The sequence below is a fragment of the Meleagris gallopavo genome, chromosome 31 (genome assembly GCF_905368555.1).
Source record: "Meleagris gallopavo chromosome 31, MGAL_WU_HG_1.1, whole genome shotgun sequence".
Lineage (NCBI taxonomy): Eukaryota > Metazoa > Chordata > Aves > Galliformes > Phasianidae > Meleagris > Meleagris gallopavo.
This window is the reverse complement of record NC_139434.1, coordinates 1200184-1226813: the sequence shown is the minus strand read 5'-3', so window position 1 is coordinate 1226813 and position 26630 is coordinate 1200184. Positions and strand designations below refer to the sequence as shown.

Genomic DNA, 26630 nt, shown 5'->3' with positions numbered 1-26630 from the left:
CCGCAGAGTTTAAGAAGTTCCTGCTGTACGCACGGCAGATGGAGATCCGGGGTGTGGACATCGACAACCCCTACTACAACTACATCATCTCCTTCACCGTCCCTGACATCGACAACGTCACCGTGGTGGATTACGACGCTGTGGAGCAGCGCATCTATTGGTCCGACGTGCGCACGCAGACCATCAAAAGAGCCTTCATCAACGGCACCGGCGTGGAGACCGTCGTGTCTGCGGGTGGGCGCAAGGGAGCTCTGCCCGTGGGGCAGCCCGCAGCTCCTGCACGGCCCCGTGCACCCGAGCTGACCTCTGTCCCTCCCCTTGCTTTTCAGACCTGCCGAACGCTCACGGCCTCTCTGTGGATTGGGTTTCCAGAAACCTCTTCTGGACCAGCTACGACACCAACAAGAAGCAGATCAACGTGGCGCGGCTGGATGGCTCCTTCAAGAACGCCGTGATCCAGGGGTTGGATAAACCCCACTGCCTGGTGGTGCACCCCCTCCATGGGTACGTGTGGGGCCTGGGAGCGTCAGAGTGCCACAGTGGGCACACGTGAGAGTGCAGCTGACGCGGCACACGTGTGGTGCGGGCAGCAGGTTGTGCACCACGTGTGTCGGCGCGTGTGGGAGGTGTGAGAGGGGAGATGGGTGCGGGTGGTGCTTGCGGGGCGCGCAAGAAGGAGCAGGCTGCGTTCTGCTGCATGCATGCATGGGGTGTGTGTGAGGAGCCGGGTGCCAACGTGTGTGTCCCACGGGTGTGTGCACAAAGCTGCAGCAGCGTGCATGGAGCTTTGCAGGGCTGGGCTCCCCAGGGACGGAGCCGTCAGCCTGCACCTGTAGGTAGTGGGTATAGGGTGCTGAGTTGGGTGCTGGGCTCTAGGCTGGGTGCTGGGTTTTGGTGCTGGGTGCCAGGCTCTGGGCTGACGCACACAGGTTGGGCCGTCTCTGTGGGGCTCAGCCCCCCTCCCAGCTCACCATTCCTTCACTGCAGGAAGCTCTACTGGACGGACGGGGACAACATCAGCGTGGCCAACATGGATGGCAGCAACCGCACGCTTCTCTTCACCAACCAGAAGGGCCCTGTTGGTACGGATGTCCCCCTGCGTCGCCCTGAACCTGGGGGCTCCCATCTGCTCTGCCAGCACCGCCCTCCCCTCCTGATGGTGTCAATCCTTTTGACATCGCTGCTCCCTCATCCCCAGGTCTGGCCATTGATTACCCCGAGAGCAAACTGTACTGGATCAGCTCCGGCAATGGCACCATCAACAGATGCAACCTGGATGGCAGCGACCTGGAGGTGATCGTGGCAGTGAAGAGTCAGCTGAGCAAGGCGACCGCGCTGGCCATCATGGGTGAGAGCTGTGGGATGGGCCGCGGGGTCCTGGCCTTCCTCCTGGCCTGCCGCTGCTCCCTGAGAGAGTGGGCACAGCCCCTTCCCTCCACGCCGTCGCCTTAAAGCCGTGTGGAGCCGTGGCTCTGCTGCAGGGGGAGGAGGGGATGGGGGAAGCCGCTGCATGCTCCTGGCCCTGCACGCAGGGGACAAGCTGTGGTGGGCTGACCAGGCCTCGGAGAGGATGGGGACCTGCAACAAGAAGGACGGGACGGAGGTGACGGTGCTGCGTAACAGCACCACGTTGGTGATGCACATGAAGGTGTATGATGAGAGCATCCAGCAGGGTGAGCGGCTGGTGGGGGGGCTGCATGGAGCGGGGGGTCCTCGGGGGGCACCCGCCCTGCGTCACCCCTCACCCTTCACCTCCCCATCCAGCCGGGATAAACCCCTGCAGCGTGAACAACGGCGACTGCTCGCAGCTGTGCCTGCCCACCTCAGAGTCCTCTCGTTCCTGCATGTGCACCGCTGGCTACAGCCTGAAGAGCGGGCAGCAGTCCTGTGAAGGTGAGTGCTGCTGTGCCCACGTCTGTGGGGCAGCACTGGGGCTCAGCGCCGCGTGGAAGGGGCGATGGAGAGCGTGGTGTTGGTGTTGGCTTTGGTCCCTGAGGCGCTGAAGTCGCTGTGCAGTCCCAGCCCTGCAGCTGCGAATGGTGCCTCCTAGCTGCTCCCAAAGCTCTGCCCCATTTGCCACCGTCATCCTTGGAGAAAAGAGAGCCCTCCCCCGTGGTGCTCAGTGCCAGCGCCTCTCAAAGGCTGTTTGTGTGCACAGTGTTCCGTCCTTTTGGCCGGCGCTGGCGGAGTTACGGCACCATCTGGGTCAGGGCAGGGATGGAATAACAACACTGCCCTGGCCGTGGTGCAGCGTGCTGTGCCAGCACTCAGCTGGAGGGTGGCAGCGGGGGGGGGGGGGGCCGGCTGTGTCTGTCTGTCTGTCTGTCTGTCTGTCCCGGACCCACAATGGAGTCAGTGCCCCATAAGGAGCTCTGGGGGTCAGCGCTGCTGTGTGAGGCCCTGAGCTGGGGAGTGCAATGCAGACCTCTCTGGGTGCAGCCCTGGTCACGGAGTGAAGCCAGGAGGGGCTCTGCTGCCGTTCTCTGCTGCTGCCCCACGGTCAGAGGCCCCATCCCATCCCCAGCTGTGTCGATTCTCAATTTAGGGCGTCTCCTTCCCTTCTTTTACCCACAGCCCATCCTGGTTGTGTGAGGGCAGCTGTTCCCCTGTATGTTCACCCGCTTAGTCCGTGATCAGGCAGGGGCGTGAGCAAAGCAGAGGCGTGAAGGACATCCATCTGTTGGTGGGCGTCTGTCGGTGGGATGTGCCCAGCGCTGCCCTCACCATCCCCATGTGCTGCAGGCGTCGGCTCCTTCCTCCTCTACTCTGTCCACGAGGGGATTCGTGGCATTCCTTTGGACCCCAATGACAAATCAGACGCCCTCGTTCCGGTGTCGGGGACCTCTCTGGCCGTGGGGATCGACTTCCACGCAGGTGAGGTGTGGGCTGTGCTGCGGGGCTGCTGGGGAGGTCGGTGCAGCTCCTGTCCGATCGCACCCCCGGCCCCAACGGCGGTCACCGACGTGAGCCCTCTGCAGAGAATGACACCATCTATTGGGTGGACATGGGGCTGAGCACCATCAGCCGTGCCAAGAGGGATCAGACGTGGCGTGAGGATGTGGTCACCAACGGCATTGGGCGCGTGGAGGGCATCGCCGTGGATTGGATCGCGGGTGAGTGGGGTCTGCGTTGAGGGGGGGAGCTGAGGGGCAGTGGATGGGCGCTCACAGACCCTCTGTGCAGGAAACATCTACTGGACAGATCAGGGCTTTGATGTCATCGAGGTGGCCAGGCTGAATGGATCCTTCCGCTACGTGGTCATCTCACAGGGGCTGGACAAACCGCGGGCCATCACTGTGCACCCAGAGAAGGGGTGAGGAAATGCACGTTGTCAGCGTCCTGGGGGGTGGGGGGAGCTGCTGCCTGGGGGATGGGTTGAGGTCCTCCACCTCCAGCAGGAGGATGCTGCCAATGGGCCCTGTGGTCACACTGCTGCGTCCCCCGTAGGTATCTGTTCTGGACGGAGTGGGGGCAGTACCCCCGCATCGAGCGCTCGCGCCTGGATGGGACCGAGCGGATGGTGCTAGTGAATGTCAGCATCAGCTGGCCCAATGGGATATCTGTCGACTACGAGGTGTGTGTGGGGAGGAGAGGAGTGTGCATGGAGGGTCTGGTGCCTGCGGTGCTGGGAGCTGTGGGACCACCCAGCAGCCCAGGGCTGCGCTTTGAGCCTTGAGACGGGGTGGAGGTGTGGGCCCGCCTCGGGGTCGGCCCCGTCTGCGCTCTACCGTTGCTGACCGGTCTCGTCTCCTCAGGATGGGAAGCTGTACTGGTGTGATGCACGGACAGACAAGATCGAGCGGATAGACCTGGAGACTGGCGAGAACCGTGAGGTGGTGCTGTCCAGCAACAACATGGACATGTTCTCCGTGTCAGTCTTTGAGGACTACATCTACTGGAGCGACAGGTGGGGTCCCCACAGCCAGCACTGCTGGGGAGGTTGGTGGGGATGGGCTCAGAGCAGAAGACCCTGCTGGGGCCGAGCCGCACAACGACCGGTTCCTGTTGTAGGACCCACGCAAATGGCTCCATTAAGAGAGGCAGCAAAGACAACGCGACCGAGTCGGTGTCCCTGCGGACGGGCATCGGCGTGCAGCTCAAGGACATCAAAGTCTTCAACCGCGCGCGGCAGAAGGGTCTGTCGGGGCTGAGTGCCTATGGGGCCGGGCGTGGGGTGGGGAGGGCACTGTCGGGACGCTGTGCCTTCAGGGCAGAGATCCGAGCACCTCTATCCACCCAGGCACCAACATCTGCGCTCAGAACAACGGTGGCTGCCAGCAGCTGTGCCTGTTCCGTGGCGGGGGGCAGCGGACGTGCGCCTGCGCCCATGGGATGCTGGCCGAGGACGGCGTCAGCTGCCGCGACTATGATGGCTACCTGCTGTACTCAGAGCGCACCATCCTCAAGAGCATCCACCTGTCGGATGAGAACAACCTCAACGCTCCCATCAAACCCTTCGAGGATGCGGAGCACATGAAGAACGTCATCGCCTTGGCCTTCGATTACCGCTACGGCTCCAAAGGCAGCAACCGCATCTTCTACAGCGACATCCACTTCGGTAACATCCAGCAGATCAACGACGACGGCACGGGACGCAAAACCATTGTTGAGAGTGAGTGTCCTGTGGGGCTCAGACCCAACTCTTCTCAGCCCCCCTTCCTCCCAAGCTCCCACGTGTGTTGCCTGAGTTTCCCTTTCCTTGGTTCTGGTTGGAGTCGGCCTTGGTGATCTCTGTGGGTCCCTCCCAGCACGGGATGTTCTGTGACTCTTTGGTGTTTGGAGTGACGCTCGCTGAGCTCAGCTGGGAATTCTCAGCCTCCTCTGTGGCAGAGGCCTTGGATGTCAGGAGCAGTCGCAGTGCTCCCTCTGGCACAGAAAGCGCATCACGAGGCTCAGCCGTGCACGTGGGTGCGCTTTGCTCCAGAAACGCACGCTGCAGCAGATTTGGGATCTGCTCTGTTTGCACTTCATGGCCAGGCAGAGCTGTGTGGGGGCTGAGCAGACCTTACCCAGCCCAGGCCTCACCTCCAGCCCTCGTTTTGCACTTGGTTGGTTTCCTTGGCTCTCACAGCTGTAGGAAGGACTGTGGCTGTTGCTCTGAATCACCAGGGAGAACCTCCAGCGAGGGTTATAAACACTCTCACTAATGAGCGTATTTACATTTGGCACTCGAGGTGGCTTTTATTACTGAGACCAGGAGAGCAGGTTCCATCTCTCACTGCTGCTTCATTAAAGCTTTTGTTGATCATTAATGGGGAGGAGGGCTGGGTGTGCAGCTCAGGTTCCTGGCCGAGGAGCTGGAAGGAAGGATTTCCATGCTCTGCCCTCAGTGTGTCCCCTCAGTTCTCCCATTCCTCAGAGCAGACCCCCCCTTCAGCTTTGGACCCCAAACTGCTCACCGCTTCCCATCCTCTCTCTGCAGACGTGGGCTCGGTGGAGGGCTTGGCGTACCACCGTGGCTGGGACACACTGTACTGGACGAGCTACACCACCTCCACCATCACCAGGCACACCGTGGACCAGAGCCGCCTGGGGGCCTTCGAGAGGGAAACGGTGATCACCATGTCAGGGGACGACCACCCTCGTGCCTTCGTGCTCGATGAGTGCCAGAAGTGAGTGGAGGAGGGGTGCGTTGGGCCAACACATTGATGGCAGGGAGATGGGGATCGCAATGGCACTGTCCCCTTCCCTTCCCTTCCTTCCCTTCCCTTCCCTTCCCTTCCCTTCCCTTCCCTTCCCTTCCCTTCCCTTCCCTTCCCTTCCCTTCCCTTCCCTTCCCTTCCCTTCCCTTCCCTTCCCTTCCCTTCCTTCCCTTCCCTTCCCTTCCCTTCCCTTCCCTTCCCTTCCCTTCCCTTCCCTTCCCTTCCCTCCCTTCTCTTCCAGCCTGATGTTTTGGACCAACTGGAACGAGCAGCACCCCAGCATCATGCGTGCCACCCTGTCTGGTGCCAACGTCCTCATCATCATCGACCAGGACATCCGCACACCCAACGGGTTGGCCATCGACCACAAGGCTGAGAAGATCTATTTCTCTGATGCCACGCTGGACAAGATTGAGCGCTGTGAATATGATGGGTCCCATCGCCATGTGAGTAGGGGGAGGGGGGAAAGAGTGGTGGTGTGGGCAGGCAGCGTTTGGGGCAGGCAGCGTTTGGGGCAGGCTGTGTTTGGGGCAGGCAGTGTTTGGGGCAGGCAGTGTTTGGGGCAGGCAGTGTTTGGGGCAGGCTGTGTTTGGGGCAGGCAGTGTTTGGGGCAGGCTGTGTTTGGGGCAGGCTGCATTTGGGGCAGGCAGCGTTTGGGGCAGGCTGTGTTTGGGGCAGGCAGCGTTTGGGGCAGGCAGCGTTTGGGGCAGGCAGTGTTTGGGGCAGGCTGTGTTTGGGGCAGGCAGTGTTTGGGGCAGGCTGCGTTTGGGGCAGGCTGCGTTTGGGGCAGGCTGTGTTTGGGGCAGGCAGCGTTTGGGGCAGGCTGTGTTTGGGGCAGGCTGTGTTTGGGGCTGTCCCACAGCTGGGATGCTTCGTGTTTACGGCTCGCCAATGTCCTGCAGGTGATCCTGAAATCAGAGCCCGTGCACCCCTTTGGCCTGGCTGTTTATGGTGACTACATCTTCTGGACGGATTGGGTGCGCCGTGCCGTGCAGAGAGCCAACAAATATGTGGGCACCGACATGAAGCTGCTGCGTGTTGACATCCCCCAGCAGCCCATGGGCATCATTGCTGTGGCCAACGACACTGACAGCTGTAAGGATGCCCTGCAGAGAATGTCCAGCCGTCCCTCCTTCCTGCGCTGCGGTTGTTCCTGGGGACTTCCCAATCTCTTGGGGGCGCTCAAGCTCTGTGCAGGCTGGAGAGAGAGAATTCACCCCTTTTGTGCTCCTGCTGAGCTCTGGGGAGGATGGACACCCCAACCCCACACATCCCGCATTGAAGTGCCTGGGGAGGATGCAGCGCCTTCCCCACCCCCACCCCCACCCCCCACCGGAAGGACGCAGGGAAAGAGCTGCTGAGTGTGCCTGCTCTCTGTCTCCTAGGTGAGCTGTCCCCGTGCAGGGTGAACAACGGCGGCTGCCAGGACCTGTGCCTGCTCACCCCCAAAGGACACGTCAACTGCTCGTGCCGTGGCGAGCGCGTGCTGCAGGAGGATTTCACTTGCAAAGGTGGAGGGGAGGTGGAAGCTGACAGCCGGCAGGAGGGGGTGGGGTGGAGGAGAAGGGGCTCCGCTCCTCCCGGCGGCCCTGACCCTCCTTGCACCCCTCCCAGCTCTGAACTCCACCTGCAACGTGCACGATGAGTTCGAGTGTGGCAACGGCGACTGCATCGACTTCAGCCGGACGTGCGACGGCGTGGTGCACTGCAAGGACAAGTCGGATGAGAAGCAGTCCTACTGCAGTAAGGTTCCTCCTCTTGCTGCTTTGCTCATCCCACGCGTGCACCCTGCTCAGCCGGCAGGGCTCCTGGCTGCCGGCCGCCTGCTCACGTCCCTCTGCTGCTCTGCGTCCCTCTTTGCCCCCAGAGCTGGGAGCAGCCGGGCTCTGAGGTCTGCAGAGCTGCCCTAATTCTGGAGAATGGGACACCCTGAGCTGTCCCAGTGGGGTCTGCAGCACCCTCGCTCTGCAGCAGCCCTTGCTTTGCAGCTGGGGAGGATCTCTGTTGCAAAAAGCCAGGCTTAAATCCAGGAATCCATTTCCTCACCCTGCTTGTGCAGTTTCTCCTCTGTTGAAGGGTCCCACGTCGCTGGCAAACCCCCAACACTCACAGCCCCCCTCTCTCGCAGGCAGCCGCAAATGCAAGAAGGGTTTCCTGCACTGCATGAATGGGCGCTGCATCGCCAGCCGCTTCTGGTGCAACGGCGTGGACGACTGCGGGGACAACTCGGACGAAGTGCCGTGCAACAGTAAGGGATGGCTGCCCGCCAGGGTGCTGTCAGCTGTCTGGGATGGGGACAGAGGCGTTGGGAAGGGGTTACCTTCAGCTCGACAGGAGGGCTGAGCGGAGAGTCAAGGTCTAAATCGGTTGTGCTGCGTGTGCGATGCGCTGCTGTCAAACACGGAGCGGGGAGGGAGAGCTCTGCAGGCACCACAGCAGCACTCAGAGCTGCCCGAAAGTCAGGGCTGGGGGAGCACGGGGTGATGGCAGCGTGCAGTGTGACTGCGGAGGTGCGGAGGAGCAGCTGTGGGTGCCGGGACCCCCCACCCAACCTCACCCAACCTCATTGCAGAAACCAGCTGTGCTGCCACCGAGTTCCGCTGCCGCGATGGGAGCTGCATTGGGAACTCGAGTCGTTGCAATCAGTTCATCGACTGCGAGGATGCTTCGGATGAAATGAACTGCAGTGAGTGTCCTGCATGCGTCCCACATCCCCACCGCCCCCGGCCCCAAGCGCTGCGTGCCGGAGCTGCGGCCATCAGCTTACGCTGTGCCTCCTCGCAGCCGCCACCGACTGCAGCAGTTACTTCAAGCTGGGAGTGAAGGGCACCACGTTCCAGAAGTGTGAGCACACGTCCCTGTGCTACGCGCCCAGCTGGGTGTGCGACGGGGCCAACGACTGCGGAGATTACTCAGATGAGCGCAACTGCCCTGGTGAGAGCTCCCAACGTGGGCCTGCGTCACCCCTGGGCGCACCTTCCTTTGGAGGGACCCGTATTCAGGCAGGGGCGGCCCACACCGCTGTTCTCATGGCGGTTTTCTTCCCACCCCAGGGGGGAGGAAGCCCAAATGCCCGGCCAACTACTTTGCCTGCCCCAGCGGGCGCTGCATCCCCATGACGTGGACCTGCGACAAGGAGGACGACTGCGAGAATGGAGAGGATGAGACGCACTGCAGTGAGCGGCAGGGTGGGGAGAGCACGGGGTGCAGTGGGGGGAGAGAGCAGAGGGGCCCCTCCTCCGAGATCCCACAGCCAGGGAGCAGCCCCCAGTGCTCTTTGTGCTCTTATTCCACAAGCCTGGACCTCTCCCTGTGAGCAGAGCAGATCTATTTGCCCAGCGCTTGTGTGTGCCACGGCCACTTTAAGGGTGCTTGGTTGCAGCTCTTGGAGTTGCTTCTTATGTTCCAACCTCCCCAAACAAAGCTCAAACTGAAACCATCCCAGCTCCATACCGGGCTCCCACGTCACTCCTCCTCCCCAGCACGATGCAGGGCTGCTGCCCCAGCTCTGAGCCCCTCCTCTCCCCTCCCAGACAAGTTCTGCTACCCTGTGCAGTTCGAATGCAACAACCACCGCTGCATCTCCAAGCTGTGGGTGTGCGACGGGGCTGACGACTGCGGGGACGGCTCTGACGAGGACAGCCGCTGCCGTGAGTCCTGCAGCCCCACTTCTCCACCGCCGCCTCCCCGCACCTCTCTGCCCTCCCGCGTTCTGCACACCCTGGAGCATGAGGGCTCCTGGCCTGGAGCGCAGCCTCTCCATGAGTGGCTCTTCCCTGATTATCCCTTCTCCAGGGCTGACCACGTGCAGCACGGGGTCCTTCCAGTGCCCGGGTACCTACGTCTGTGTGCCAGAGCGCTGGCTCTGCGATGGGGACAAGGACTGCGCCGATGGGGCCGATGAGACCCTCGCTGCTGGCTGCTGTGAGTCCCCCAGGGGGCTGGGGGGGGGGGGGTTGGAGGGAGGACACGGAGAGCAGGGACTGAGCACGCTGCATCATCCCAGTGTACAACAACACCTGCGACGAGCGGGAGTTCATGTGTGGGAACCGCCAGTGCATTCCCAAACACTTCGTCTGTGACCACGACGACGACTGTGGCGACGGCTCCGATGAATCCCCGGAGTGTGGTGGGTGCTGGGGGGAGTTGGGGGTAACTGGGAGGGGGTGGGTGGGTGAGCAGAGGGAGCAGCTGCAGGAGAGCAGCCACCTTGCACGCAGGCACTGCTCGCTGTCTGGGGAGTCCAGAGGTGCCCGCGGAGCCCTCTTTGCCTGGTGGTCCCCAGGGGCACTGGGGGGGAGGATGGCCGTGCCAGTGCTGTCTGTCACCCGCAGAGTACCCCACCTGTGGCCCCCATGAATTCCGCTGTGCCAACGGCCGCTGCCTCAGCAACAGTCAGTGGGAGTGCGATGGAGAGTTTGACTGCCACGACCACTCGGATGAGGCACCCAAGAACCCGCGCTGCAGCAGCCCAGGTGCCCAAGGGGCCACGTTTGGGTCCGAGGTGTGGGGCTGCCCCACTGCTCACGCTGACGGCCGCCTCTCACCCCGCTGCAGAGAGCAAATGCAACGATTCCTTCTTCATGTGCAAGAACGGGAAGTGCATCCCAGAGGCTCTGCTGTGCGACAACAACAATGACTGCGCTGATGGCTCCGATGAGCTCAACTGCTTCATCAACGAGTGCCTCAACAAGAAGCTGAGCGGCTGCTCCCAGGAGTGCGAGGACCTCAAGATTGGCTACAAGGTAGGGACCCTCTGGAGTGATGCTGCTGTGCATCCCAGACCTCATAGCATGAGCGCTGCTCCTGCTCCGTGCTGCAGCATGCACGGTGCTCTCAGTCCATGCCTGCGTGTGCAGCTCTCGCCTCCTCCTGTCCGCATGCACCTGCCTCTCCCATGGGTGCCCGGCCGTGTCTGACATCCCCAATGCCTCCTGCAGTGCAGATGCCGTCCCGGGTTCAGGCTGAAGGACGATGGGAAGACGTGTATTGACATTGACGAGTGCTCCACCACCTACCCCTGCAGCCAGAAGTGCATCAACACCCTGGGGAGCTACAAGTGCCTGTGCATAGAGGGCTACAAGCTCAAACCCGACAACCCCACCAGCTGTAAGGCTGTCACAGGTGAGTGGGGTTTGAGGTGGGGGTGCTGCTGGTGCTGCAGCCCCTGGCAGCGCTCCGTGCCTGGTGTGGGGAGGACCCACAGCGCAGGTCCTGACCCATCTTCTGATCCCTTCGTGCAGACGAGGAGCCCTTCCTCATCTTTGCCAACCGGTACTACCTGCGGAAGCTCAACCTGGACGGCTCCAACTACACTCTGCTCAAGCAGGTGTGGGGCAGGAGGGGAGCACCAGCCTGTGGGGTGCAGTCTGCAGCTGGGGGGGGGTGGGTCCAGCATGCACAGAACCTCCCAGCATGAGGGTCTGGGCTCCTGGCTTCCCATGCAGGCAGTGGGCTCCACGCAAATGAGCTCTCACTATGACAGTGCATGAAGTACTGTGCAAACAGCTCTTGTGTAGGGACCCTGACAGGTCAGAGTCTGTGCAGCAGTTGTGGGTGCTTTTCACTTCTTCACTGCAGGGACTGGAGGGGCTGCTGGGGGCTTGTGAAACGCCCCTGACCCTGTGCCAGCAGGTAAAACTGTTTGGCTGCTTCCTTCTTCCTCCCAGGGCCTGAACAACGCCGTGGCTCTGGATTTTGACTACCGAGAGCAAATGATCTATTGGACAGATGTCACCACGCAGGGCAGCATGATCCGTCGCATGCACATCAACGGCAGCAACGTCCAGGTGGGGGTCGGGGACGGCTGCTGTGTGCAGCTGGGAGGGGCTGCTGCCTGCCTGATGCCAACGTGCTGGTTTTTCTCTCTCCAGGTTCTGCACCGTACCGGGCTCAGCAACCCCGACGGGCTGGCGGTGGACTGGGTGGGGGGCAACCTGTACTGGTGTGACAAAGGCAGGGACACCATCGAAGTGTCGAAGCTGAACGGAGCGTACCGCACTGTGTTGGTGAACTCGGGGCTGCGTGAGCCCCGGGCGCTGGTGGTGGATGTGCAGAATGGGTGAGAGCCTCTGGGATCTGCCCAGGATGGGGGCTGGTGGTCGTCTGTTGTGCTGGGAGGGGTGGTTTTACCCTCCCCCCCCCGCCCTGCAGGACACCCAGCAAGTCGTGTGTGTGCTTTGGGCTGGCTGAGACCCGCTCTGCTCTACCATTTCCTTCCCAGTTACCTCTACTGGACGGACTGGGGAGACCACTCACTGATTGGGAAGATTGGCATGGATGGCACTAACCGTAGCGTCATCGTTGACACCAAGATAACGTGGCCCAACGGCCTCACGCTCGACTACATCAACAGTCGCATCTATTGGGCAGATGCCCGGGAGGACTACATTGAATTTGCCAGCCTGGATGGCTCCAACAGGCACACAGGTGAGAGCTGTGCAGCCCTTCTGGGCACTAGTGGGGTCCTGAGGTTCTGAGCTGGAGTCTGGGTTTGGGGTGGGATCCCCAGCTCCCATTGCTGGCTCCCAGCAGAGCTGACCCTGCTGTTGAAGGCAGGTTGGGGGTCTGCAAGCTGCCCCTTGCTGAGCTGCCCTCTCCCCCACGCAGTGCTGAGCCAGGACATCCCGCACATCTTTGCGCTCACCCTCTTTGAGGATTATATTTATTGGACCGACTGGGAGACCAAATCCATCAACCGAGCCCACAAGACCACAGGTGCCAACAAGACGCTGCTGATCAGCACTCTGCACCGCCCCATGGACATCCACATCTACCACCCGTACCGGCAGCCCGACGGTGAGCTGGGGGGCTCTGAGGAGCAGTGCAGGAGGGCCAGACTGGGCACACGATGCCGACAGGGTCTGGGGGTGCCAGGCGGGGAGCAGGGGGACACAAAGGCAGACGTGTGCTGTGAGTGGGGACCTGCAGCTGGGGGACAACCCAGGGCCCTCCCCCGGGTCTGACTCAGCTCTCTCCCTCTCACTTTGCCAGTTCCAAACCACCCCTGTAAAACCAACAACGCCGGCTGCAGCAACCTCTGCCTTCTGTCTCCGGGTGGGGGGCACAAGTGTGCGTGTCCCACCAACTTCTACTTGGGCAGCGATGGCAAGACCTGCGTCTCCAACTGCACGGCCAGCCAGGTAACACCTCACGTGCATGCAGTGTTCCTGCATGGTTTTGCTGTGCTCCAGCATGCTGTGGCTCAGTGCAAGCACCGGTGCAGGCATGGTGCGTTGGACTGAGGTGCATGCATGACTTCTGGTGCGGGCAACACCTCCCTCCTGTGGCACTTCACAGCACATACAGACTGTGGCTGTGGGGTGCAGCTTTGGAGTGATGCTCCCCTCCCAATAGCCCAGAGGTGGGACCCAGGTTTAGTGCAGGTCGGGGCACTGAGGTACCAGAGTGTGCGGGAAGGGACAGCACAGAGGTCAGAGCCCTTTGCAGAGGGGGTTCCTTGGGGTCTCCCCTTCACATCTGGGGTCCCCTTCTGACTTGCCCTCATGGACTTGTTCTCACTCTGTTGCAGTTTGTCTGCAAGAATGACAAATGCATCCCTTTCTGGTGGAAATGCGACACAGAGGACGACTGCGGGGACCGTTCGGATGAGCCCGAGGACTGCCGTGAGTGCTCCCGAAAGCTCTGCTGCTGCCCTGCCTTGGGGACAGCACTGGTGAAGAGGAGGGTCACCCCATCGGAGCTCAATGCTGTACTTTGTCTTCCCAGCCAGGGCTGTTGGCCCATGGAAGTCAGCAGCCTTCTGCTGCCCCTTTGTAGCCAGCAGGAACCATTGTTCTGATTGCTGAGCCCTTACTGAGGACCCCAAAGAGGGGAAGGAGGGAGGTTAAGGTTTGCCCTGGAAGCGTTCCCCAAAGCAGACGTTTCACCCTGTCCTCCTCTCCCCACAGCTGAATTCAAGTGCAGACCAGGGCAGTTCCAGTGCTCCACTGGGATCTGCACCAACCCGGCCTTCATCTGTGATGGAGACAACGACTGCCAGGACAACTCGGACGAGGCCAACTGTGGTGGGTTCTCCCGTCTCCTTGCGGCCCTCAAACCCCAGTGAGGCTCCAGCAGCCTCACAAAGCACCATTCCCATGGTGCCACCTCCTTGGCAGATATCCACGTGTGCCTGCCCAGTCAATTCAAATGCACCAACACCAACCGCTGCATCCCCGGGATCTTCCGCTGCAACGGTCAGGACAACTGTGGGGATGGAGAGGACGAGAAGGACTGCCGTAAGTGGCTGGGATGGGGACAGTGTGGGAGTGAGAAGCTCTGTGTCTTCAGCTATTGCCTTTGCCTGCTCTCTGGGAACGGAGCTTTCTCCTTACTCAGCTCAGAGCTTTGTCCCCCCGCTGCCCTTACTGGTACCGCTGTTTCCTGATAGAGCCTGAATCCTTGCATCCCTCAGAATGGCAAGTTTAATATTTGCTGTAGCTCTGCACTGAGCCTACTGCACAGCTGGGGGAGCTTGTCTGTTCTTCTCCCTGCCTCCCTGGGCTGCCCAGAGGAGCAGACAGAGAAGCCTTCTGGGGCTTTGCTCCCCTTCCCTCTTGTGCACATAGTCACCAAGCGTGCCTGCTGCGATGCCCAGAGCATCTGCGGGATGGATTGGGTGGGGTGGTATTGTGGGGTGGGGGCTGGCAGAGCTCTGCCTGCCTGCTGCCTCTCCTGACTCTGCCTCCTCCCACAGCGGAGGTGACGTGTGCCCCCAACCAGTTCCAGTGTGCCATCACCAAGCGCTGCATCCCCCGCGTTTGGGTGTGCGACCGCGACAATGACTGTGTGGACGGCTCTGACGAACCCGCCAACTGCAGTAAGAATCCTTCACAGGGAGGACTGGGGGGGGTCCGGCCCCTGGGGAGCCCTGCTGCAGCAGCAACGTGTGTTGGTCTGCCCGTGGGAGCTGAGTCCCTGCTTGGTCCCTGCGGATCTGCCGGCGTTGGAGGCTGCAGGCAGTGCGGCTCTGTCTGGATCTGTGCTTTGGTGATGCTCTTCTGGATCCTTCCCCCTCAGCTGCAGGGGAGCCCCGAGGAGAAGAGACAGAGCAATGCTAATGCCCCCTCCCCATATTTATGTCCATTTATTTCTCCCCAGCACAAATGACATGTGGTGTGGATGAGTTCCGCTGCAAGGACTCAGGAAGGTGCATCCCAGCACGCTGGAAGTGCGATGGGGAGGATGACTGCGGGGATGGATCCGATGAGCCCAAGGAGGAATGCGGTGAGTGAGGGCTGGGGGTGAGGAGGTGAGCCCTGAGGGTCTCCTGTGTTCCCCCATCCCCGAAGGCAGTGCCGCACTGGGTGCTGCGGGATGTCTGCTCCTCCTCCCGAAGCCTCCTGGGTGTGGGAGGGCAGTGAGCAGCTCTTCCTGCTGGCTCCTGCTCACACCTGCTGCGTGGGCGATGCTGATGCATGCCTGTCTCCATCCCTCCCAGACGAGCGCACCTGCGAGCCCTACCAGTTCCGCTGCAAGAACAACCGCTGCGTGCCGGGCCGCTGGCAGTGCGACTATGACAACGACTGCGGGGACAATTCGGACGAAGAGAGCTGCAGTACGTGCTGCCCTCCCACCTTCACTAACCCACAAGCTCAGAGCAGGGGGGCACCGAGGCTCCCCCGCAGCTCTCCAGCTGCTCGTGGCCCAACTCTGCACAGGGCGGGGAGCGTCGGGCCGGTTGGGGCTGATGCTTGGGAGCAGCACTCTGCCCTTGGGCAGAAGCTCCGCAGGTGTGGCTGATCGGTCCCACAAACTCCAGGAGCTCGTGGCTGCTCTGGGGAGAGGCCAGAAGTAGTGACAGATGAGAGGAATGGGCCAAAGCCCAGCACCTCGTGGGCAGCGGTGCCCTCCCAGCACCTGCAGGGCTCACGGATGGTGCTGTGATGGAGCAGGGCACGCTGCGGAGCAGTTCGGCTTTACGCCAGCTCCTTGCACTTTGGCTCCAGCTCGGCAGGCAGTGCCCTTGGAGGTGGTTTGGGTGAGGCTGTGCGAACGCATCACCTCCGGGAGGGGGCTGAGGTCTGTCTGGAACAAGCTGGACCCAAGTCACAAGCCTGGACGTGGACCAGGTGTGCAGAGGGATGGCTGGTTTGGAGAAGCAGCAGCAAAAGCTGCTGCCTCTTAACGAGCTGCCGCCTCGTTAGCGGAGCTGTGCCAGCACTGTCCTTTGGAGCAACGGGGACTGGGATGGTGCATGGCCAGAGTGATCCTTGGGGTGGTGGTGGTGGTGACCAGGACCCCTGTCCCCTCCCTGCTGCCCTGGGAAGGCACTGGGACTGGCAGACAGCCCTGCAGACGCAGCCCCTCCTGTGCCAGCCCACTCGCCCACGCACCTCTTGTCTCCCTGCAGCCTCCAGAGTGTGAATTTTTTCTTTTCTGTTGTTTTCATGCCGTGTTTTTGAGTTCGTGCCATTTCACTTCATCTTATGTTTTTTTCCATTTTCACACTGTCGTTATGGGGCGCTCAGAGGTAGGTTCCTGCCAAAATCTTTTAATTCCATGTACAGTCTCTTTAAAATAAATGAAGACATTAAGTTTCAAGTGAGGGCAGAGGGGCTGGGACCAGACCAACCCCGGTGGATTTACAGAGCATCATCATCAGCGTCTCCTCCGCAGTCAGGATGGGTCCAGCCCTGCTCCCTGGCACCACCAGGGCCCACGCATGGCTCAGTCTTGGCCCCGCAACCTGTGACCCTCTGACACTCTGACTGCACCCCCTTTGCTCCCAAACGCCCCCTGTTGGCTTCTGCTCTCCCGGCGTTTGCCTGGTGCATCCTGCACCTCTGGGCGGGGGGCTCAGCCCCAGTCCCCAGCTGCGTGCCTGCGCTGTCCCCAGTGCCGTGGGATGCAAATGTCAGTCGGGCTGTGCTGTCTGCCCCAAGGCTGCCACTCTTGCTGTCGCACTCAGGGCTGCCTTGTGCTCTGTCCCCAGCACCCCGGCCCTGCTCTGAGAGTGAGTTCTCATGTGCCAATGGCCGCTGCATCGCCGGTAGGTGGAAGTGTGATGGGGACCACGACTGCGCTGATGGCTCTGATGAGGTATGGCACCGGGGAGGGGAGCAGCACCCCGTCCTGCCCTCAGGTGGCAGCAGGGACCCCTCAGCCCAGTTCCTGCCCCTGGACGAGGCTGTGAGGAGCTGGGGGCTGAGGGCCCAGCTCTGGCTGCCATTATGGGGCAGGAAACAGCCACAGCCTGGGCTGTCCCTGCTGACCACCATCCCTGGACCTTTCACTGCAGAAAGACTGCATACCCCGCTGTGAGTTCGACCAGTACCAGTGCAAGAACGGGCACTGCATCCCCATGCGCTGGCGCTGCGACGCCGATGCTGACTGCATGGATGGCACTGATGAGGAGGACTGTGGCACCGGAGGTAATGGCAGCGCCAGGGTCACCAGCTGTACTGGGGATGGGGCTGAGCACCAGAGCAGCACCTAGGCGTGACAGGTTGACTGCGGCCTACCTGCAGCCTAACTCGGGCCTACCTGCAGCCTAACTTGGGCCTACCTGCAGCCTAACTCAGGCCTACCTGCAGCCCAACTCAGCCCTTTCTGCGGCCTAACTCGGGCCTACCTGTGGCCTGACTTGGGCCTACCTGCGGCCTAGCTGCAGTCTGACTCAGGCCTAGCTGTGATCTAATTAGGGCCTACCTGTGGCCCAACTCAGACCTAACTCAGGCCTAGCTGTGATTTAATTAGGGCCTACCTGTGGCCCAGTTCAGGCCTAACTCAGGCCTAGCTGTGACCTAACTTGGCCTACCTGCGGCCTGATTGTGGCCTGAGGCCTAACTGTCCTCCCTGCACTGCTGCAGTGCGCACCTGCCCCCTGGATGAATTCCAGTGCAACAACACACTGTGCAAACCGCTGGCCTGGAAATGTGATGGAGAGGACGACTGCGGGGACAACTCGGATGAAAACCCCGAGGAGTGCTGTGAGTGACGCTGCCTCCCTGCTCCTGGTGGTGTCACCGCCATGGCCCTGCCAGGTGCAGGGGGGAGGCAGGGCTGGGGTTTGCTGGCTGCTGCAGGCGCAACAAAAAGATGGAGCCCCTCTGCTCTGCACCCTTAGTGGTGTCAGGAGGGCAGGGGGACTCCTCTCGAGAATGGCCTCACAGATGGGTGGGCGTGGGGCTGGAGCTCGGGTTTAGGATGAGGCTGGTGGGATAGAGAGGCCGTACCTTGCTGTGGTGCCAGCAGTGGGTGATTGCTTCAGTCTCTTTGCTTTAGTCTCTGGAGTCCGCTCACGTCTGTGGGGCTCCCTGGGATCGGGCAGAGGCCGAGCAGCGGCTTGTGACCAGCGTGACAGTCTGGCCATGGCGTCTCCTTTCACCGTCACCGTTTGTTTCTGTTTGCTGGTGCAGTGAAATTCCAGTGTCCCCCCAACAGACCGTTCCGCTGCAAGAACGACCGGGTATGTCTGTGGATCGGTCGGCAGTGCGATGGCATTGACAACTGTGGAGACAACACCGATGAGAAGGACTGCGGTGAGTGCAGAGCAGGCTGGCTGCCGGCGTTGGGCTGTTCCCTGCAGGGCGCTGGGCTTGGCTTAGCCCGCTACTCCTTCCCCAGAATTAGGGGCTGCTGCAGGTACTGCAGGGCCCTCTCCAAGCTGCTATCCCCCTGCCACACACATGGGGCTGGGCACTCGGCGCCCCGGGGCGTCACAGTGCTGCCCGTACTCCCACAGAGTCCCCCACGGCCAAGCCCAAGAGCTGCAGCCAGGACAAGAATGAGTTCCTGTGTGAGAACAAGAAGTGCATCAGTGCCAACCTCCGCTGCAACTTCTTTGACGACTGCGGGGACGGCTCTGATGAGAAGTCCTGCTCTCATGGTGGGTGCAAGCAAGGGGCTGGGGGACACTGGGTGGCTGTGTGGGTGCTGACCGTGTCTCCCACCACAGAGCACAAGTCGTATGACTGCATGACCAACGCCACTATGTGTGGAGATGAGGCCCAGTGCATCCAGGCACAGTCCTCCACATACTGCACATGCCGCAGAGGCTTCCAGAAAGTTCCGGACAAGAATTCCTGTCAAGGTACTTCCTGCTGCTGAAGTTCATGTTTATGGCTGCTTTTCACCCTTAGGATGCATCTTGGTGTCTGTAAAGTGGCTGGGGTGTCGGGAATGGTGTCCTCAGGACACAGATGTGGGGCCTGGGTGGTGGTGGGGGTTCTGTGCACTGCGAATGCAGACTCCAGGGCTGAGTCTGGAAACACCTCCTGGGCTCCCTGACCCCACCTCCCCTCTGCCCAGACGTCAATGAGTGCCTGCGCTTCGGGACCTGCTCCCAGCTCTGCAACAACACCAAGGGCTCCCATGTCTGCAGCTGTGCCAAGAACTTCATGAAGACTGACAATATGTGCAAGGCGGAAGGTCAGGAGGGGGTGTGGGTGTGCACAAACCCTGAGCGTGCCATGCCTTGCTGCAGCACTCGGCTCCTGATTCCTCCTCCTCACCCTTTACCTGTCCTGATAGGATCTGGGCCCGACCCTGTCAGTGTGTCCCACCTGTCTGTCCCTCCCCATCCCAAAGGGTTGAGCACCCAGTCCCATGCCGTGGAGCTTGGCTGACTGCAGCTCCCTGGGCATCACTAACAACTCCTCCCCTGCAGGTTCGGAGCACCAGATCCTCTATATTGCGGATGACAACAAGATCCGAAGCATGTACCCCTTCAACCCCAACTCAGCCTACGAGCCGGCCTTCCAGGGTGACGAGAACGTGCGCATCGATGCCATGGACATCTACGTCAAGGGCAACAAGATCTACTGGACCAACTGGCACACGGGCAGGATCTCGTACTGCGAGCTGCCCGCCTCCTCTGCTGCCTCCACAGCCTCCAACCGCAACCGGCGCCAGATCGACGGTGGCGTCACCCACCTGAACGTGAGCTCCATCCCCATGTGCTGGGAGTTGTGCCAGCCCTGACCCTCCAGCCCTGACTTTCCTCCTGCTGCCCTCCCCAGATTTCCGGGCTGAAGATGCCTCGGGGTATTGCTGTTGATTGGGTTGCTGGGAACATCTACTGGACAGACTCCGGGCGGGATGTCATCGAGGTGGCGCAGATGAAAGGCGAGAATCGCAAGACGCTGATCTCGGGCATGATCGATGAGCCTCATGCCATTGTGGTTGATCCTCTCAGGGGGTGAGACTCGAGCCCTTTCCTTCTTACCCTCTATCCTACTCTCACCCCGCTTCCTTACCAAACAACCCTTCCATGGTGGAAGCTCCCTGTACCACAGGGCTGCACTCTTAGTCAGGGTAGGAGGTATCTGAGGTCAGCTCACCCTGCTGGAATGGTGCTGGGAGGAGGCTGAAGGTTTCTCCTCTGCTGGGGTGTGGGGCTGCCCTGCTCATCCCCTTCTTACTGCCTGCTAGCAGTGACCTGCCCGTGTCCTTTGCAGGACTATGTACTGGTCAGACTGGGGCAATCACCCCAAGATCGAGACGGCCGCAATGGATGGGACGCTGCGCGAGACCCTGGTGCAAGACAACATCCAATGGCCAACAGGTGAAGAGGAGGGGCACAGGAGTTGCCAAGTGGGGGGGACATGGCTGGCTCATGCTTGGAAAGCTCAGCCTGGCTGCGGGTAGGGCAGGGTGGTGGGTGGCTGTGCTGCTCAGCGGGGGTTTGGGGGTGGGCTTTGAGCCCCCCTCATGGCTGTGTGCGCAACAGGCCTGGCTGTGGACTACCACAATGAGCGGCTGTACTGGGCTGATGCCAAGCTGTCCGTCATCGGCAGCATCCGACTCAACGGCACCGACCCTGTGGTGGCCATCGACAACAAAAAGGGTGAGCAGAGCGCTGTGGGAGCAGCAGGGAGGAGGCTGACCTGACCAGGGGTGACATCCCCGGCTTCCAGGTTGGGTCCCACCTCCTCTTTCAGGATGGGAGACCTCAGCCCACCACCCATCTGCAGCCTCTCCTCAGCCCTGCCCACGGCAGCACCTGGCTGGCCGTGCTGCCTGCCCCTGTGCTGACCTCATAGGTCCCCTCCTTGCTTTCCCAGGGCTGAGCCATCCTTTCAGCATCGACATCTTTGAGGATTACATCTATGGTGTCACCTACATCAACAACCGCATCTTCAAGATCCACAAATTCGGGCATAAATCCGTCACCAACCTGACGTCCGGCCTCAACCACGCCACCGACGTGGTGCTCTACCACCAGTACAAGCAGCCAGAGGGTGCGTGCTGGCCTTGGCCCCTGCTTTTGGGGGAAGGCACCTGGATCTCTCCTATGAGGAAGAGTTGAGGAAGCTGGGCTTGTTTAGCTTTAGTAAAAGAGCTTGGTAATGAGAAGGCTCCATGGAGACCCCATTGTGGCCTTCCAGTACTTGAAGGGAGCGGATAAACAGGAGGGGGAACGGCTGTTTACAAGGGTGGATGGTGATAGGACAAGGGGAATGGTTTTAAACTGAGACAGGGGAGGTTTAGGATGGATATTAGGATGAAGTTTTTCACTCAGAGGGTGGTGAGGCACTGGAACAGGTTGCCCAAGGAGGCTGTGGATGCCCCGTCCCTGGAGGCTGGATGTGGCTCTGGGCAGCCTGGGCTGGTGGTTGGCGACTGCACACAGCAGGAGGTTGGAAAAATCGATCATCATTGTGGTCCTTTTCAACCCAGGCCATCCTATGATTCTAACCTGGTGTGGTAGGAAGGGTGAGGGGAGCAGGGGGGCACTGAGCCAAGTTGGGGCTGTGGGAGGTGAGGAGTTGGCCAAGGCGCAGTGGGAAGCTGCCAGCTGGTGACCCAAAGGCACTGGGCGCTGTGGGGCTTGGACAGCTGTAGTGCTGTGGGGCAGCACTGTGCCTCACTCTGTGCTATCCCTTCTCTCTGGCAGTGACCAACCCTTGCGACCGTAAGAAATGTGAGTGGCTCTGCCTGCTGAGCCCCAGCGGCCCTGTCTGCACCTGCCCCAATGGCAAACGCCTGGACAACGGCACCTGCGTGCTCATCCCCTCCCCCACCGCCTCTGCTGTGGGTAGGTGCTGCTGTGGGGGTGATGATGAGGAGTAGGATGGAGGGGGCCGCGTGGCACAGCCCTGCTCACCTCCCACCCAATCCCAGTGCCCACCACCGACACGTGCGACCTGGTCTGCCTGAACGGGGGCAGCTGCTTCCTGAACGCCCGCAAGCAGGCCAAGTGCCGCTGCCAGCCACGCTACAACGGGGAGAGGTGCCAAATCAACCAGTGCTCAGATTACTGCCAAAACGGGGGGCTGTGCACCGCTTCCCCATCCGGTGAGTGCCACGGGGCTGTGAACCTTTGGAGGGGAGGGTGGGTTACGTAGGCAGACAGAGCAGAGCTCTGATTGCGCTCATTCCCAGGCATGCCCACCTGCCGCTGCCCCACCGGCTTCACGGGGTCCCGGTGTGACCAGCAGGTGTGCACCAACTACTGCCACAACAACGGCAGCTGCACGGTGAACCAGGGCAACCAGCCCAACTGCCGCTGCCCACCCACCTTCATCGGGGACCGCTGCCAGTACCGTGAGTGGGGGGGAGGGGGGGAGGTGGAGGGGGGGGGTCCTACGCCTGGGGAGGACTCGGTGCAGGTTGGACGCTGAGCTGCTGGAAGAGAGCTCTGCGGAGAAGGACCTGGGGTGGCCAACAGCTGCCCCGCGGGCTGAGCATGAGCCAAGAGAACCAATGGGACCCCGGGGGGGCATTGCACAGAGCGTGGCCAGCAGGAGGAGGGGGGGTTATCTCCTCTTCTGCCCCCACCCTGAGCCCTCTGTGCCCCACAGAGCAATGCTTCAACTACTGCGAGAACAATGGCGTGTGCCAGATGACCAAGGATGGTGTCAAGCAGTGCCGCTGCCCACCGCAGTTTGAGGGCGCGCAGTGCCAGGACAACAAGTGCTCACGGTGCCAGGAGGGCAAATGCAACATCAACAGGCAGAGCGGAGAGGTGTCCTGCATGTATGTGCCATGGTGCTGGGCAGAAAGGAATGGGAGGGTGAGGGGATGTGAAGGAGCCCTCATGCCTGGGGTGGGGGGTGAGGGGGGTGCGTACCCAAAGGGCGCTGTTTGGCGCAGGGGGGGCCCAGGGCTGGCATGGAGCGGGCACCAGGAGCTGGCAGGGTTTTGGGGGGGACTGCGTGGGGCTGGTGGCATCCCCTGGGTGTCCGTGCACTGAGCTGGGTGCCCCACAGCTGTCCTGACGGCAAGATAGCACCCAGCTGCCTGACCTGTGACAGCTATTGCCTGAACGGCGGCACCTGCTCCATCAGCGACAAGACACAGCTGCCTGAGTGCCTGTAAGCGGGGAGGGGGCTGAGGGGGTCCTGGGGGGGGGGGGGGGGGCTGAGGGGTTGCGGTGGGGGGCCCTGTGCCAAGCCTGGGGGAGGGGAGGTGCCTCCTGCCTCCCAAGCGATGCTGACAACCCCCGATCTGTGTCATCCCCCCCCCCACCCCCCCGTACCAGTCTGTGCCCCCTCCCACCACTCCGTGCCCCCACTTCCCTCCTCCCCCCCGCATGCCTTCCTGCCCCCTCTAACCCCCGGCTCTCCCCGTGCTCTCAGGTGCCCCCTGGAGGTGACGGGGATGCGCTGTGAGGAGTTCATCGTCGGCGAGCAGCAGAGCGGCCGTACGTACAGGGGAGGGGGTCGGGTTGTGGCTCTGCTGCAGCAGCCAGGATTGGGACCTGTGCCCCCCCCTCCCCCCCCCCCCCCACTCCCCCGCTGAGCCCTCTGACCCCCCACCCACCCCTTGTACTGCAGGAACTGCCTCAATCGTCATCCCCATCCTGCTGTTGCTGCTCCTGCTCGCCGTGGTGGCCTTTGCCTGGTACAAGTGGAGGATTAAAGGGTGAGCGAGATGGAACTTGTTGGGGGGGGCTCTACCCCATACTGCCGCCCCCCCTGACTCTGTTCTTTGTCCCCACACAGTGCCAAGGGCTTCCAGCACCAGCGGATGACAAATGGGGCCATGAATGTGGAGATTGGGAACCCAACCTACAAAATGTACGAAGGGGAACCTGACGACGATGTGGGGGAGCTGCTGGATGCCGACTTCGCCTTGGACCCTGACAAGGTGGGGCTGGGAGGGCAGAGGGGTGGTCCTACACCCGGGGAGGACTCGGTGTGGGTTGGGTGCTGAGCTGCAGGAAGGGCAGTGGGCGTGAATGGGGCAGGGAGCACAGCTGGGCTGCGGGCTCAGTGCTGGTTGTAGGGAAGATGCAGGGGGGCACATTGCAGGTCTGGAGCCCCCAGTACAAGGACAGGGAGCTGTTGGAGAGGGTCCGGAGGAGCCACAAAGATGAGCAGGGGGCTGCAGCACCTCCCTGCAAAGCCAGGCTGAGGGAGCTGGGCTCGTTCAGCCTGGAGAAGAGAAGGCTGGGGGGGAGCTGAGTGCAGCCTGCAGGACCTCAAGGGAGCCTGCAGACAGGAGGGGATCAGCTCTTGGGAAGGGGAGAAACAGCAGGACGAGGGGAACGGCTGGAAGCGGAGGGAGGGCAGCTTTCAGTTGGCTGTCAGGGGGAAGTTGTTTGCTGTGAGAGTGGGGAGGTGCTGGAACAGCTGCCCAGAGAGGCTGTGGATCCCCGTCCATCCCTGGAGGTGTTCGAGGCCAGCAAGGATGGGGCCCTGGGCAGCCTGGGCTGCTGTGAGATGTGGAGGTTGGTGGCCCTGCGTGTGGTGGGGGGTTGGAGCTCCGTGATCCTTGAGCTCCCTTCCAACCCAATTCTGTGATTCCGCTAGAAATGACCCTTTAGGGTGGACAGCGCTGTCACTGCAGGCACTGGGCTACGGGGCAGAACCCCCCCCCCCCCAGTCTGGCATTGCCCCCTTTAGGGCTGTGAGCCCACTGACCTTACACTGTGCCCCCCCCCCTCCCCCACACACAGCCCACCAACTTCACCAACCCGGTGTACGCCACGCTGTACATGGGAGCGCACAGCAGCAGGAACTCCCTGGCCAGCACCGATGAGAAGCGCGAGCTGCTGGCGCGCGGTGCGGACGACGAGCTGACCGACCCCCTGGCATAGTGTGGGGGGGGGCGGTGAGGGAAGGGGGGGGGGGGAGCCGGAGGGTGGGAGGGGGGGGCTGGGGGGGTGCAGAGAGCCACTGTATAAATGTACAAATGAAGGATTATTACTTTTCTATGTGAGCAGTATTATTACCTGTATATTCTCCGGGACCACCTCTCTCACGGCTTTGGTTTAGTCGAGATTTCTTGCCATCGGGGATCCCCCCTCCCCTTCCCCCCCCCCCCCATCAGCGTTGGGGGGAGGCAACGGCTTCTCCCCAGATGGGGGCCGGCAGCAATGGGGCAATGGGGGGGGATGAGGATGGAGGGGGGGGCAGCTCCCCTCTGTGCCCACAGGTTGCCCCCTCCCTGTTCCCTGACCCCCCCCTCCAGCCCTGTCCAGCTGTTATAGGAGGATGGGGATTGATCCCCCACCCCATTACGGGGGTCTGCCCCCCCCCCTCCACCTTGCACATTTTTTAACAGGAGAAAGAACACAGCCCCCCCTCCCCCCCCCCCCGAGCCAACCTCGCTTTTATAGTAGAAATCAATAAACGCATGTGGGGGGGGCGGGTTGGAGGGGGGAGAGACCCCATCCTTTTCATGTTGGGGGGGAGGGAAAGAAACGTTTTAATAATTTTTGCTGGATTACTTTGCAACTAAACAGAACCAGATATTGTTATAAATAAAATTTGTAAAAACTGATGGAGCGGGTCCTGCTTTTGGGGGGGCGGGGGTGGGGGGGTTACGACCCCGGGGGGCCCCCGACCTTAGTGGGGAGGGGGGATCGGTGATGGGCAGTGCCCCCCTCGCCCCCCCCCCCCTACCGCCGCCAGATGGCGCCGCCGCATATAGATGGGATTTTGGGGGGGGGGTCTCTGGGCGCTCCCCGCCTCGCTCCCCCCCTTGCTCCCCCCCCCGTCACTCCGTGCCCCCCCCCTCGGCGCTGCCTTTGAATGCCCCGAACCCGCTCGGCTCTCAGATCTATTTCCGCGCAGCGCTTTTGTTCCCGTATCGCTCCTCCATCTCCGGAGCGTTCCCCCCCCCTTCTTCTCTCCCCCCCCCCCCCCTTTTCTTTTTCGCTTCTTTTTTCCTTCCTGTTCATATCTATTTTTCAGCCCTTCTCTCCCCCCCTTCGCCCCCCTTTCGGCCCTTCTCCACCTCGGGCTCTGAGTGCCCCCCCCGCAACCGTGGAGCTGATGGTGCACCCCCCCCCCCCCCCACTCTCTGGTTGCTCCCCCCGGCCAGGACGATGGTGCCCCCAAACCCCCCCCCCCCGGGAGGACGAGGAGACAACGACGGGAACAGCGATATCAACGAGGGGGGGTCCCGGCAGAGCCCCCCCACCCTTCGAGAGGGGCCCGACATGCCGGGGGAGGGGGCGGACCCTCCTCTGGGGGGGTCCCGTCTGTGCTGAAGGGCCGGGGGGGGGGGGGATGGGGAGAGAGTGAACCTCCGCCCCACCTCAACTGGGGGATGGAGGTCGGGTCCACCCCTTGGGTACGGCCGCCCTCCCAGACCCTCCTGTATGGGGCTCCCCATTCTCTGCTGGAGGCTCTGGGGGCAACAGCGGACCCCCCCCCCCTCCCCAAAAGAAGAGAATGGGAATGTGCGGCCCCCCCCCAGAAGAAATACCCTCATTGTTTGGGGGGGTCCTCTATCTCTGCTGGAATCACACTGGAGTCTCCGGGGGGAGCACAGCAGTCTCCCCTGCCCTCCCCGCCCCAAATCCTCAGGTGTAAGTTGGAGATGGGCAGTGCCCCCCCCCGGCCCCTCCTGTATGGGGGTCCCCATTCTGTGCACGAGGCGCTGAAGGGGGGGTGGTCAAGCAGTAGGACCCCCGCCTTCCCAGGTGTACGGTGGGGATGTGCAATGCCCCCCAGATCCGCTATATGGGAGTCCCCATTCTGTGCGCGAGGCTCCGGGGGGGGGCAAGCAGGACCCCCCTGCTTCTCCGGTGTACGATGGAGGTGGGCAGTGCCCTCCCAGATCTGCCGTGTGAGGGTCCCCATTCTGCAC

The 26630-nt window shown here is 61.8% G+C and overlaps 1 protein-coding gene across 9 annotated transcripts in view; it reads left to right on the top strand.

Annotated features, from left to right (window-relative positions):
- The window catches only part of LRP1 (LDL receptor related protein 1), a 63032-nt gene extending 37716 nt beyond the window's left edge, over window positions 1-25316 (top strand). For 2 of the 9 annotated variants that reach the window (XM_085212230.1, XM_085212233.1), the window contains 62 exons: window positions 7-234; window positions 330-504; window positions 988-1082; window positions 1199-1348; window positions 1533-1673; window positions 1765-1893; window positions 2743-2874; window positions 2979-3113; window positions 3184-3313; window positions 3448-3574; window positions 3756-3907; window positions 4012-4136; window positions 4241-4612; window positions 5423-5612; window positions 5884-6088; window positions 6545-6737; window positions 7028-7153; window positions 7257-7385; window positions 7771-7890; window positions 8215-8328; window positions 8427-8576; window positions 8696-8818; window positions 9176-9292; window positions 9438-9566; window positions 9649-9771; window positions 9977-10117; window positions 10200-10387; window positions 10583-10766; window positions 10886-10971; window positions 11312-11431; window positions 11516-11703; window positions 11866-12071; window positions 12252-12440; window positions 12636-12784; window positions 13174-13267; window positions 13553-13669; window positions 13763-13882; window positions 14341-14463; window positions 14745-14870; window positions 15085-15201; window positions 16579-16685; window positions 16885-17017; window positions 17456-17575; window positions 18005-18127; window positions 18213-18230; window positions 18331-18474; window positions 18544-18678; window positions 18897-19016; window positions 19255-19526; window positions 19607-19785; window positions 20045-20151; window positions 20317-20433; window positions 20651-20827; window positions 21484-21624; window positions 21711-21884; window positions 21972-22133; window positions 22391-22565; window positions 22799-22903; window positions 23168-23232; window positions 23366-23453; window positions 23534-23678; window positions 24490-25316. In XM_085212230.1, the coding sequence (XP_085068356.1) occupies window positions 7-234; window positions 330-504; window positions 988-1082; window positions 1199-1348; window positions 1533-1673; window positions 1765-1893; window positions 2743-2874; window positions 2979-3113; window positions 3184-3313; window positions 3448-3574; window positions 3756-3907; window positions 4012-4136; window positions 4241-4612; window positions 5423-5612; window positions 5884-6088; window positions 6545-6737; window positions 7028-7153; window positions 7257-7385; window positions 7771-7890; window positions 8215-8328; window positions 8427-8576; window positions 8696-8818; window positions 9176-9292; window positions 9438-9566; window positions 9649-9771; window positions 9977-10117; window positions 10200-10387; window positions 10583-10766; window positions 10886-10971; window positions 11312-11431; window positions 11516-11703; window positions 11866-12071; window positions 12252-12440; window positions 12636-12784; window positions 13174-13267; window positions 13553-13669; window positions 13763-13882; window positions 14341-14463; window positions 14745-14870; window positions 15085-15201; window positions 16579-16685; window positions 16885-17017; window positions 17456-17575; window positions 18005-18127; window positions 18213-18230; window positions 18331-18474; window positions 18544-18678; window positions 18897-19016; window positions 19255-19526; window positions 19607-19785; window positions 20045-20151; window positions 20317-20433; window positions 20651-20827; window positions 21484-21624; window positions 21711-21884; window positions 21972-22133; window positions 22391-22565; window positions 22799-22903; window positions 23168-23232; window positions 23366-23453; window positions 23534-23678; window positions 24490-24630 (8906 nt within the window). In that variant the 3' untranslated portion in view covers window positions 24631-25316. Of the gene's footprint in view, window positions 1-6; window positions 235-329; window positions 505-987; window positions 1083-1198; window positions 1349-1532; window positions 1674-1764; window positions 1894-2742; window positions 2875-2978; window positions 3114-3183; window positions 3314-3447; window positions 3575-3755; window positions 3908-4011; window positions 4137-4240; window positions 4613-5422; window positions 5613-5883; window positions 6089-6544; window positions 6738-7027; window positions 7154-7256; window positions 7386-7770; window positions 7891-8214; window positions 8329-8426; window positions 8577-8695; window positions 8831-9175; window positions 9293-9437; window positions 9567-9648; window positions 9772-9976; window positions 10118-10199; window positions 10388-10582; window positions 10767-10885; window positions 10972-11311; window positions 11432-11515; window positions 11704-11865; window positions 12072-12251; window positions 12441-12635; window positions 12785-13173; window positions 13268-13552; window positions 13670-13762; window positions 13883-14340; window positions 14464-14744; window positions 14871-15084; window positions 15202-16578; window positions 16686-16884; window positions 17018-17455; window positions 17576-18004; window positions 18128-18212; window positions 18231-18330; window positions 18475-18543; window positions 18679-18896; window positions 19017-19254; window positions 19527-19606; window positions 19786-20044; window positions 20152-20316; window positions 20434-20650; window positions 20828-21483; window positions 21625-21710; window positions 21885-21971; window positions 22134-22390; window positions 22566-22798; window positions 22904-23167; window positions 23233-23365; window positions 23454-23533; window positions 23679-24489 lie in introns of those variants that run through there. The other 7 variants (XM_085212229.1, XM_085212232.1, XM_085212234.1 and 4 more) reach the window with 5 other exon arrangements.
- Window positions 25317-26630: the final 1314 nt, after the last annotated feature.